General features: G+C 40.0%; 2 protein-coding genes across 2 annotated transcripts; one reads left to right on the plus strand and one right to left on the minus strand.

Annotated features, from left to right (window-relative positions):
- Window positions 1-1,417: 1,417 nt before the first annotated feature.
- LOC139937649 (cytochrome P450 2J6-like) lies at window positions 1,418-7,477 on the plus strand. Its single transcript, XM_071932893.1, has 3 exons — window positions 1,418-2,199; window positions 2,839-3,798; window positions 4,015-7,477. The coding sequence occupies exons 1-3, from the start codon at window positions 1,842-1,844 to the stop codon at window positions 4,194-4,196; spliced, it is 1,500 nt and encodes a 499-aa protein (XP_071788994.1). The 5' UTR covers window positions 1,418-1,841; the 3' UTR covers window positions 4,197-7,477.
- A 1,356-nt stretch (window positions 7,478-8,833) lies between these two features.
- LOC139937793 (ficolin-2-like) lies at window positions 8,834-10,125 on the minus strand. The gene has a single exon (XM_071933101.1). The coding sequence runs from the start codon at window positions 10,123-10,125 to the stop codon at window positions 9,106-9,108; it is 1,020 nt and encodes a 339-aa protein (XP_071789202.1). The 3' UTR covers window positions 8,834-9,105.
- Between the last annotated feature and the right edge of the window lie 2,311 nt (window positions 10,126-12,436).

The raw sequence follows: 12,436 nt of genomic DNA on the forward strand, positions 1-12,436 counted from the left end.
GGCCATCACTCTTAAAGCCATTGGACCCTTGCGGTAAACAGTATTGTCCAAAGGCCCACACTTCGTGTATCACAACTTATACATAAAAATAACAAACCTGTGAAAATTTAGGCTAAATCAGTCATCGGAGTCGGGAGAAATTAACGGGAAAACCGACCTTTGTTTCCGCACGTTTCGCCGTGTCATGACATGTGTTACTATAATCCGTAATTCTCGTTGTCGAGAATTGATAATTGTTTTAATGTTTTCTCACAAAGTAAAGCATTTCATAGAATAATATTTCTAGAGAAGTCTTTTACCATTACCTTCTGTAAACCCTGAAAGTTATTTGTAAATCTGTGAACTTTTATTTGTTTATCTGTTCCGAAAGTGTATAATGGCTTTAAAAGCTAATCGCAGTACATGTATACAAAACTATTGGTCAGAAGCCTACGGCAGCTCTCGATTATAAAGTGTTTTGAGAAACATTTCACTTTGAATAATGTTGTTATTAAAAATAAAGATCAGTTTTAATGTCCAAAAATTTGAATCTAAGACAGATTTATAGCTCCGGATTTTCGACGACTATCCCCCAAAACCCGACCACCCTTTGAAATGAAATGGCCATGCAGTAAATAAGCTAAGGAGACTCTCCATATAGAGTGCAGTTGTGGTATGATCTGGCAATTATAGAATGGCAACAACTGAACGGTTCTGGTCGGTATGAAATAAAAATGTTGCCCCAACCTGCGAAACAGTTCAGTTATTCAATAATGTAAATAGTAGTGCGTCAGCAACTTTTCATAATTATTAACAATGACGTTGCTGCGGGGCTGGCCTACCCGGGGTGGGGGGGGGGGGGCAGGGGTCATGAAAATGCCTCGCTATGCCAGACATGCTTCAGTTCACTTCCAATTTTGTGTACTTCCGATGTTGTGTAGATACGTGAATGCTGCAAACACTGTGTATTAAGGGGCAGCCAAACAATAGGTGGTATATCTTTTGATATCTGTGAATGTCTCGGTCGAACGTTCAGCCTTGACTTTCTGGCACAAATTTGTTGTAAGTTGTAGGTGGATTTCACAAAGTGTCAGGGCTAGTCTTTTCTCCAGTAAAGACGAGCGCCCTAACTTATAAGGACCAGCCTGAAGTTTTTAATCTCCTACGACTAGTCCTTTTGGAGCTGTTAGTTAGGACTGAGTCTTGAATTCTTTGTGAACTCGACTGTCGTAGGGAAATCTGTCTGGGGGGGAGATTCAAGAGAGGGCGCTATATATCAGAAGAAATTAGGCATCGATGTACTAATGGGTGCGTTCGATAAGATTCCCACCCCAGTCTGCCCCTGCTTGGTACGTTCGAATAGCTTTGACATCATTTCAGGAGCTCCCCCGGGTCAGCCCCAAGTGTGGAGTGTGTCACTTGGGGATGGCCCCAGGTGTATGGCGTCACCACGAGAGGGCGAGTGTTATCGTTCGATTAGCTCTTGTCATGGGCTCACATGAGTGAGCACCGAGGAGTCAACAAAGGGAAGCTAATCGAACGCAACCTTTGCGATTATTGACTTTGTTGTATGTTCGTGTTGACCTGTGACCCATCAACAATGAAGGCGACTGGGTACTATTCCTTCCTCCATGGTACCACCAGGTACGATTGTCTGCTCATTGTATGCTGTGAACTACAATCTGCGTTGTCCGTAGCTTATAGTCTACCCCTGGTGCTATACAAATAGATCTTTGGTAAATGAGCCATGGGGGAAGAAAATTATCTGTAGTAAAGCGGTTAATGTTCACAGGGGTGGTGCACAGGTATATACCTTTTGACTTCTGAACCGCAACTGCTAGGTCTGAATTACACAGAAAAACATGGCATTTCTACTTGGGATTAGTAGCTCATTGACTGTCAAGTCAGTACTGGTTGGGTTGATAGCTCTCTTCATAGCTACATGGTTTTACCGACGGCCGAGGAACCTTCCTCCCGGCCCGACTGGATGGCCCCTTCTTGGCTACCTCCCAAATCTCATCTCGGCCGGGGACGAGTACAAGAGCTTAACCCGACTGGCTAAGACCTACGGACCGGTGTTTAGTATGAATCTAGGCGGTACATTGGTGGTGGTCGTCAACAGCTTTGCTTCCATCAAGGAGGCTCTGAGTCACCCCAACACCGCAGCCCGTCCACCCACAAGCTTCTACAAGAAAATGACAGATGATCCAGATGCACTGAGTAAGATTTGATAATAATTTCCAAACATACCTCAGTGTCAGCGAACAAAGAAATAATATTTACACGAACAAATTCCTTGCGACGGCACAAATTTACCGAAAGATTTCCATAAATATTACAGATTTGCCGAGAATGATCGCAAATAAATATACTTAAACAAAGTTGTTTAGACCAAAACAGTTATGTACGCACGTAAGACACTGCTCTAGAGTTGCAAGGGTCGTGGGTTCGAATTCCACCCGTGTTTTATTCCTGTGATATTTGTTTCAAGGGCTCGGTAAAGTACTGAGTGTGCAGTGCTAACACACATCGGTGTATGGGCAAAAAAACAAAAACAAAATTATATTCTTTTGGCCGATGCAAATTTAACATCTATTATAAAATTATATCTTTGTGGTACCCGCTGTCATAACATAATTTGAACTGCCTCTAGCTACCGGGCAACCTCGGTAGTCTAGTTGGTAAGATACTGCTCTAGAATTGCAACTGTCTTGAGTTCGAACCCCACCCGATTATGCCGGTGATATTATTTCCCAAGACTCGGGAAAGTACTGATTATACAGTGCTTCACACATCGGTGTGTGGGTAAAAACCAGAATTAATAACATTTACAAAGTCGTATTTTTTCGTTCTTATCAGGTGTAGTTACCGCTTCTGGTGACAGCTGGTCTCAGCAGAGGAAGTTTTGTCTGTCAGTACTGAGAGGGTTGGGCGTGTGGAGGTCAAGCTTCGAGGACGCCATCGCTACCGAGGCAGGATGCCTCATCAACAGTATCAAGGAACACGAGGGGAACCCATTCAATCCAGCTCATTTGTTAAGTAATGCCGTCTCGAATGTCATCTGCTCCGTTACCCTGGGTAAAAGATTCGACTACTCTGATCCAAAGTTCCAGCAACTGTTGAAGTCAATTACCCGTATCTTTGAAATGTGTGAAGGTGGAGATGTTTACACGTACCTACCCATCATGGAATATCTGTCCTTCACGTCAACTTTCAAGGAACTAGAAAGTAACACACGCTCGATTACCGAGTTCCTCCGGGAAAGCGTGGAAAACCACCAAAGCAATTTAGATGTCGACAACCCGAAAGATTTCATCGATGTCTTCCTCAGAGAGATCCACGACAACGAGACTAAGAATATAAAGAGTTACATTACCAAAAACAACATGTTGCTGACGTGTTTTGACCTCTTTACAGCCGGAACAGAGACTTCGTCAACCACCCTCCGCTGGGCTCTGCTGTACATGGTGGCCTACCCTAAGGTACAAGCAAAAATACAGCAGGAAATAGATGACAGCGTGGGTAGAAATCGTCTTCCACGCCTCGCAGACAAACCTCAGCTGCCATACACTGAGGCGACCATCCTTGAGGTGCAGCGTCTGGCGTCCATTGCGGCTCTTGGCGTTACCCACATGTTCTCCAAGGACACCAACCTACTCGGCTTCGATATCCCCGAGGGGACACGGCTTCTTACGAATCTTTGGGCCGTAAGTCGCGATCCATCCATCTGGTCCGCTCCAGAAGAATTTAAACCGGAGAGATTTCTTGACGAAGCTGGTTCCTTGAAGCCAAGGGAGGAGCATCTGCCTTTTGCTTCAGGTAAATTTTCAGCTCGAACAATCCAATGTTATCCCATCAGCAAATAATATTTGCATTGATTGAACATCGGGAGAAAGCCCAGTAGACAAAACAAAACTTAATTACGGAACACAAGACTTTGCCAAAGATGGTTCTTCGGAAATAATTCTTTTATAATTAGCATTGTGAACATTTTGATACCAACTTAATTTGGTATTGTTCTTGTTTCCCTTGCAGGTCGCCGGGTGTGTCTAGGAGAGCAACTTGCCAAGATGGAGCTGTTCATCTTCTTCTCACATTTACTGCATCAGTTTTCCTTCAAGAAACCCGATGAATCTCAACCTTTATCTTTCGAAGCTGTCAACGGCCTCGCGCTGACTCCGATTCCATTCGAAGTCTGTGCCATTCCTAGAGAGTAAAAATGACTCACAATAAACCCACAATCTCCTTGACCAGGAGAAATGCTAGAACAGAAGCACTGGACACTCAATTTGATGACCAATAAAAGTAACGTATTTTTTTTAGGAAAAGAGTACATTTCTCACTCAATGAATTGAATTCATGACCTTAGACCTCAATCTGAAAGCACACAACTTGTGCCACAAGGTTTTTTCTCTCCATTTATCTCTCGCAACTTCGACGACCAATTGAGTTCAAATTTTCACAGGTTTGTTTATTTGTGTTAAGATACATCAAGTAAGAAGACTGGTCTTTGACAATTACCAAAGACACCAGTGCCTTTAAGTGGTGGTCCAGTGCCTTGATGGGTGTTTTTTCTTACATTATATTCGATGACCACTTAAGCCCAAATTTTTAACAGGTTTGGTATTTCATGCATATGTTGGTATAATACACAAAGTGATATTACTGGCCTTGACAATTACCAAACGTTTCCAGTGCCTTTTAAAAGGTTATTTATCAAACTGTAAGTCGCAATCGATAATACAGAAGCGCGAATGGCGGCTGTTGCCTTGACGATTAACTCTCTGCATCAAAACACTCTCACTTAAATGTCAAAAATTGGCACGTTTCTAAGAAAGAAAGAACAAAAACACAAACTCCCCCCCCCCCAAAAAAAAAAAAAAAACCAAAAGCACAACCCTATAAAATAACAACGAAACATCAACAACAACACCGAAAACCACAACGACAAAATCGACGACGACAACTCAGCAACAACTATACAACATTATCAACAGAAACAGATACAAAAACATCAGCAATATTTAAAGGCAGTGGACACTATTGGTAATTACTCCAAATAATCATTATCATAAAACCTTTCTCGATTACGAGTAATGGGGAGAGGTTGATAGTATAAAACATTGTGAGAAACAGCTCCCTCTGAAGTGACATAGTTTTTGAGAAAGAAGTAATTTTCCACGAATTTGATTTCGAGACCTCAGATTTAGAATTTGAGGTCTCGAAACCATGGTGCGACAAGGGTTTTTATTTCTTTCATTAAATTTCCACACTTCGACACACAATTGAGCTCAAATTTTCACAGGTTTTTTATTTTAAGCATATGTTGAGATATACCAACTGTGAAGACGAGTCTTTGACAAATACCAATAGTGTCCAGTGTCTTTAAGACAACGACCATAACAACCACAACAGGTTGCCATCAGAGATAAAGAGAAGCTGAGATCACCAGGGAGCTGTGTAAGGGTTTTGTTGGTTTTTCATGAAGCTGTTGTATTTGTATTTTGATCCTACTTTTCGCGTTTTTTTGTTAGTAATATTATATATTTTGTTGCTTCTTGGTTAACAGCTTTAATCACCTTTCTTTGAAGCGTCTTAATATTTTGCGGATGTAGCACTATATAAATAATGGCAAAATGATAGCAAAATGTCATTATGCTCGTTATCATTAGGACACATTAAAAAGAATACCCTTCCTCATCCTTTTTTGAAGCCGCATCTTTTTTCTTTTTTTTTCTTTTTTTTCTTCTACATTTTGTTCGTCTTCAAAAACACAATTTTTCCTATTTTAAAGGATTCGGGTACTTTTTCAAAATGTCCACATGCAGATTTACATTAAACTTACATGGTTTGAAGATGATGGTACTGGAAAGTTTCCCTTCAAATATTACTAACTAAGGTTGTGTAGTTTTTGAGATATGAGTAAAACAAGTCACAAAATAATTTTGGTCTCATGAGACCAAAATTATTTCAGCATGTAAAATCCCCTTAACCAGTTATGATATTAAACCAAAACCATAGCATAACTGGTTAATACGTTTTTACATGCTAAAACTGAGACGAAAATTATTACTTTTACTCATTTCTCAAAAACAACTGTAAAATTTCAGGGGAAGCTTTCTTCTATCATAATCTTCAAACTGTGTAAGTTTAATGTAAATATGTGGACATTGTGTTTTTTGTTAGGAAAAAGTACATAACCCTTTAAAGGGTGTATGTAACTTTTGTAGGACAAAAAAACACAATGTCCACAGATTTACACTAAACTTACATAGTTTGAAGACAATGATAGTAGAAAGCTTCCCTGAAAATATTACGTGCTGAGGTGCTGTAGTATTTGGGAAATGAGTAAAACAATGTCATGAAAATAATTTTTGTCTCATGAGACGAAAATTATTTTAAGCATTTACAAATGTATTTTCATGACATTTTTGTACTCATTTCTCAAAAACTACAGCACCTCAGTAAGTAATATTTGAAGGGAACTTATTCCACTATTATTATCTTCAAACCCAGTAAGTTTAATGTAAATCTATGGACATTTTGAAAAAGTACCCAAATCCTTTAAAAAGGGAACACGTTGCCTTGGATCGGTCGATTTGGTCTTTGAAAAGCGTTTGTAACCGTTTGTTAAAAAATGCATATGGTTAGAAAGATGTTGTAAAAGTAGAATACAATGATTCATACAAACATGCCTCGAAATTGCACGGTTTTCCCTTTACCTCGTCGACTAACACGGTCGGCCATTTATGGGAGTCAAATTTTTGACTCCCATAAATGGCCGACCGTGTTAGTAAGAAGAAAACCACGCAATTTCGAGGCAAATTTGTGTGGATCATTGTATTCTACTTCTAAAACATCTTTCCAATCATATGCATTTTATAACAAACGGTTACAAACGCTTTTTATAGACCAACTCGTCCGATCAAAGGCAACGTGTTCCTTCAACTTGCCATAGCCTTTTAAGAACATGTAACTTCGTAAAGTAAGTTATGACTTTAAGGACGGTGGGCACTATTGGTAATTGTCAAATACCAGTCTTCTCACTTGATCTCAACATATGCATACAACATTAAACCTGTGAAAATTTAAGCTCGATTGGTCGTCGAAGTTGCGAGATAATAATGAAAGAAAAAACACCCTTGTCACACAAAGTTGTGTGCTTCCAGATGCTTGATTTCGAGACCTCAAGGTCTCGAAATCAAAATCGTGGAAAATTACTTCTTTCTCGAAAACTAGATACGCCACTTCAGAGGGAGCTGTTTCTCACAAAGTTTTATACTATCAACCTCTCCCCAGTACTCGTTACCAAGTGGGGTTTTATGCTGATAACTATTTTGAGTAATTACCAATAGTGTCCACTGCCTTTAAAACTGAAGAATTTGTAGCTAGATTGAAATACAATTTTTTTTTATTTAGCCACCATTTTGAAAGAAATAACAAGAATAAAATCAAAGAATAAAAAAAACCTTCATCCTACTGTTTTGGGGGAAAAACCCGGACGATCAACTGGTAGTTTTTGTAACGTGGTCCTATGTCATTTTGTTAAATATTTATTGGTTTATTTCATAAAAAAAACAAAGGAATGTACAGTATGACAACCGATATGGTTGAGTTGCACTAGAACATGTACAGTATAAAAAAAGGGTAAGCGGTAAAAACACACGTTAAAGGATTCGGGTACTTTTCAAAATGTCCACAGATTTACATTAAACTTACAGGGTTTGAAGATAATGGTAGTGGAAAGATTCCATTCGAATAAACTAAGGTTGTGTAGTTTTTGAGAAATGAGTAAAACAAGTCACAAAATCATTTTGGTCTACCTCATGAGACCAACATTATTTTAGCATGTAAAATCCCCTTAACCTGATATTATGCCAAAACCATATAGTATAACTGGTTACCCTGAGACGAAAATTATTACTTTTTACCCATTTCTCAAAAACTACAGCACCTCAGTAAGTAAAATTTCAAGGGAAGCTTTCTACTATCATAATCTTCAAACTGTGTAGGTTTAATGTAAATCTGTGACGTCAGTGAGCTCTGAACAATGCCCTCATTAACGTCCAAGGAAAGACTCTTTGAATAGACCCGTTTCCCGTAAAATGCAAACCGGAAACCATGCGTACAGAGTACTGGCTTGGTTTAAAGCCATTATAAAATTTCGGAACAGAAAAAAAATAAGGGAATCAATGTGTGGTGATGAAGAGGTTTTCAGTAAGTGGTTTAATCCCAACGAGGCCTGGTTCTTGATAATTTTACCGAGACGAAGTCGAGGTAAATTATCAAGAACCAGGCCTCTAGTTATAAACTGATTCAACACTTTGATTCCCGTTCATAAATACCTTTTCGGTAAAAAAAACATCAACACTTTTTGGTCAAAAAGTAAAACAAATGCACAAATTGAAATTGTTCACAATGATTTCTTTCAACACAACACCCCTCCAGATATCAAATGGTAAAGCCCTCGGGTAAACAACTCCTTATAGGGGATGGTGTGGATTTTTTTTTTTTTTTTTTTATTAAAACATATTAAAACATTGCCCACTTATTGCTCGGGGGGGGGGGGCAAGGGGGCAGTTTCTTAGCAGGTCTGATGGGGGGATCGCCCGAACTCCGCCCCCTGCGTTACGCCAGTTTGCACTTGAACGAAGTCCACTCACACTGTAGCTGAATTGAATATTCAACCGCTTCACTGCTTATGCTTATGTTAGACTGAGTTTCTACCTGCTCATGTTTGTTGTGTTGTCATTTAGCCTTCGAGAAAGACTCTGCGAGGAGGGTCGAAACCTCAGACCATTCAACAACAAATTGAGCCGGTTCTGTCGAAGAGTACTGTTCGAAACGTCGAGACCAAAAGAGATTTTACACACGGTTGTACCCGAAATTTTCTTATCCAAATTACTGTTTTGAACACAAACTAAAATCTATCTAAATAGCAAATGATAGCTAGTGACCATGCACAAGGGACCCTTGCTAAATTGCTCTCGTGTGAAAGTGGCCTAGTGTTTGTAATTACTAAGACCAACTAATAAAGCCTGCATGCACTGGCTGCCATAATGTTCCTTTATACTCTTTGCAAAACAATCGATCAAAAAATTAAAATGTTATACTATGGAGATAGGGTTATACTACACGACGAATTTTCATGCTACATGTTTTCATTGTGTGATCACCATCCGTCCATCGCTTCAACACTATCCCATCTGCAGCTTCTTTTCCGTTATCGTAATACACACCATTTAAATTTGCTCTATAGCACCTGGCATACCACCAGCCTCCTCTGTATGTTTGGGCACAGTTCTCCATGCGTTTGAAATCATTGTCCCTGTCTCTTGTGCTGAATAACATATTATTGTTGTAGGAAAAAATAGGTAGCGACATGTTGGTGTTCACTGACCTAAGACCGGTATATGCGTCGTGAAAGAGCGTAAAGTTCTCCCCGTGAACTCGAAAAACACCATACTTTGCCCAAAGTTTTGTGCCGTCCCAGCCTTCAAGTTCAGCGCGGAACTGCCATGTCCCTTCCGACTCAGTCAAGGCGCGTAGGTTATCGTTTCCAAGCCAAAACTCACCCGTCAAGTTGCCAAAACCTGCCCGGTAGTCCGCCCAGTCCCGGTAGAAGTCAACGCTCCCATCTAGGCGCCTTTGAATGACGATCCATCCTCCTCCAGTGGTTGTCATGTCACAGTAGACCCTTAGACCCTCCGGGAACCCACTGGGAAAGATAGTGTAGACACCGCTCTCAAAACCCGCCTCAAGGAGCTCGTTACAACCGAACAGGGAGGAGTGAGGGGTGTTTTTGTCATCATCATAGTATACCTTGCCATACTCGTCGACAAAGTTATCAGGATACTGGTCTTTGGTGGCATTATTCAGCTCACATCGTTGATCTTTCAGACGGTAGTTCACTGATTTGCAATCATGTTCAGAGTGACAGTAACTCACACAGAGTACAGCTGAGCTGAACTTCCTCACTAAGAAATCGACATTCTCGAGAGCCCGATGGTTAGCTGCGAAAAATGTACGGTCGAGAATTGCTTGGGAGCCGTTCAGTGAAACCAGTCCAAGAAGTAAAATAAGACAGATTTTAAATTTCAATCTCTCAAGGTGTGTAAGAACATTCATTATTTTCTCCATCTCCATCTCGAGGCACTCACCACAAACAAGTGTGAACACTCTTGCACAAGTGTGCAAGAGTGCCGCTGTTTAGAGCGCGACTAAACACGACTCACGTGGGTACGCCCACTTGAACACGTGTTGACCAATCACAGACCAAGCTCTGACCTACGTCTGTTTATTTTTTTCTCAAGGCGCATTTATTTACTTGTATCTTTATGCATGATGTTTAAAATAAGTTTAAAGGTATACATTGCATGCAATGAATACCTTCAAATTCAAATTAAATAAAAAACACTTGAAAATAAACTTGACGATCTGTACTTGGGTACTATTTGTAGGACACAAGATTTACATTGGTAGTTACTCAAAATAATTATAAGCATATAACCTTTCTTGGTGACGAGTAACGGAGAGCTGTTGATGGTATAAAACATTGTGAGAAACGGCTCCCTCTGAAGTGACGTAGTTTTCGAGAAAGATGTAATTTTCCACGAATTTGATTTCGAGACCTCAGCATTAGATTTTGAGGTCGCGAAAATCAAGCATCTTAAAGCACACAAAGTCGTGTGACAATTGTGTTGTTTCTATCATAGTACTATCTCGCCACTTCGACGACAAATTATTAAGCTCAAATTTTCGCAGGTTTGTTATTTTGTGCTTATGTAGACTTGTGGACAGGTCGTTAATGGTCACACGCGGCGAGATAGTCAAGTTGTGGCGGTGCTTAGTGCATATGTTGAGACACATTAAACTGAGAGGACTGGTCTTTGACAAAGGGATAGTAAAGGGTATAATGTTGTGTAGGACTCAAAACACAATGTCCACAGATTTACATTAAACTTACACGGTTTGAAGATAACGATGGTAATTTTGCTGAGGTGCTGTAGTAAAACAAGTCACGAACATTAGTTAAGCTTGTAGTGGTATAGTTATACCCTGAATGGTTAAAACGTTTGACATACTAAAACTGAGACGGAAATGATTTTTGTGCCATTGTTTTACTCATTTTTTAAAAAACTGCAGCACTTCATAATATTCGTAATATGTTACGGGAAGTAGAGATTCAGCGAGCCCTGGCAAGAGTTCAGTAAAAAAAAAAAATCCACTCGTACTAGATCACACCATCCAAATACAAGGACGTTTGTCACATGAGGGCGGTATGTAAGATGAGTGGTGCCAACACCGCAATGCATTTTGTGATTATTGTTGTGTTATTTGAACATTAAACCATGGTGGGAAAATTAAACTTACACGGTTTGAAAATAACGATGTACATGTACTGTTTTAATTGAGAAGGGTTTGGGTATAGACAGACAAGTGTACCCTCACGTTTGATGTGTCATTTAATATCAGCGGCGTAGCCAGAACTTTTCTCTCTTTTTTGGGGGGGAGGGCGGGATCAGGGGGGAGCATCGTGCTTTTATTTTCAAGGAGTACGCTGCATGGGGGGACACGACATCCTCAAAGTGGATTATTTTGCAAAACGTGTAGCGGAAAATCACCATTGGAACACCGAACACCATGAAGCTGTAAAGCAGTAAAATGCTTGCAAGTTTCGAGGCTAATCCAAGTATAAGTGGGAAACCAGAATTGTATAGACGCATTACATTATCGAATTTTGGCTGAAAACCAGATTCCCCTGCTTAGCAAGTTTTTATGATAACATGCTTTTTAAAATCGGGGCCTGCCGTTGAGCCTATTTCAATCCACGTCCATTATTATAACATTAGCCTAGTATCACCTCACGTGATGAATCGAGTCAAATTCTACCTATGTACTCATGGAATTACATGTGCTGTACATTGCACACTGCATGCAGACGACCGAAAGTAATCTTTCCATATCTGTGTTTTGATTGGTCCGAGGTATAATGCTGACAGCTGCACCCATAATTACCACTGACCAATCAAAACACAGATATGGAAAGCTTGGCCTACGTGACTGCACGTGTATCCAAAGAAATAATTGTATCCAATGATAAACAAAATAAACTGTTATTGAGGGTCAGATCAACCATAATTCGAACTTAGCATTTTGAATGATTATTATTTTAATTCTATTTACTTCCAACATCGACGATAGCACAGTTTTTGGCGCGATTTATTGTCATCTCAGCGTGGAGGGAAACAAAATGCAAGGCCCCCCCGTAAGTTTGAATCGAACCTCCCTCATTTTAGAGCGGTATTCACAAGTTGTATTCAGTGACTTATAAACAGCTGTCCCAAAAAGACAACAGGGCGGGTCTATTATTCCTTCGGGTTGAGATATCTTCCCATTCAAGAAATTACGACAATGTTATTTGACGAGATTGTTACCACGCCAATTCAATAGTACT

Source organism: Asterias amurensis, chromosome 5 (genome assembly GCF_032118995.1).
Source record: "Asterias amurensis chromosome 5, ASM3211899v1".
Lineage (NCBI taxonomy): Eukaryota > Metazoa > Echinodermata > Asteroidea > Forcipulatida > Asteriidae > Asterias > Asterias amurensis.

Coding starts and splice junctions, on each gene's coding strand:
- LOC139937649 (XM_071932893.1), top strand. CDS start 1,842: ATGGCATTTCTACTTGGGATTAGTAGCTCATTGACTGTCAAGTCAGTA. Junction 2,200..2,838: donor AGATGATCCAGATGCACTGA/GTAAGATTTGAT, acceptor CGTTCTTATCAG/GTGTAGTTACCGCTTCTGGT. Junction 3,799..4,014: donor GCATCTGCCTTTTGCTTCAG/GTAAATTTTCAG, acceptor TTTCCCTTGCAG/GTCGCCGGGTGTGTCTAGGA.
- LOC139937793 (XM_071933101.1), bottom strand. CDS start 10,125: ATGGAGATGGAGAAAATAATGAATGTTCTTACACACCTTGAGAGATTG.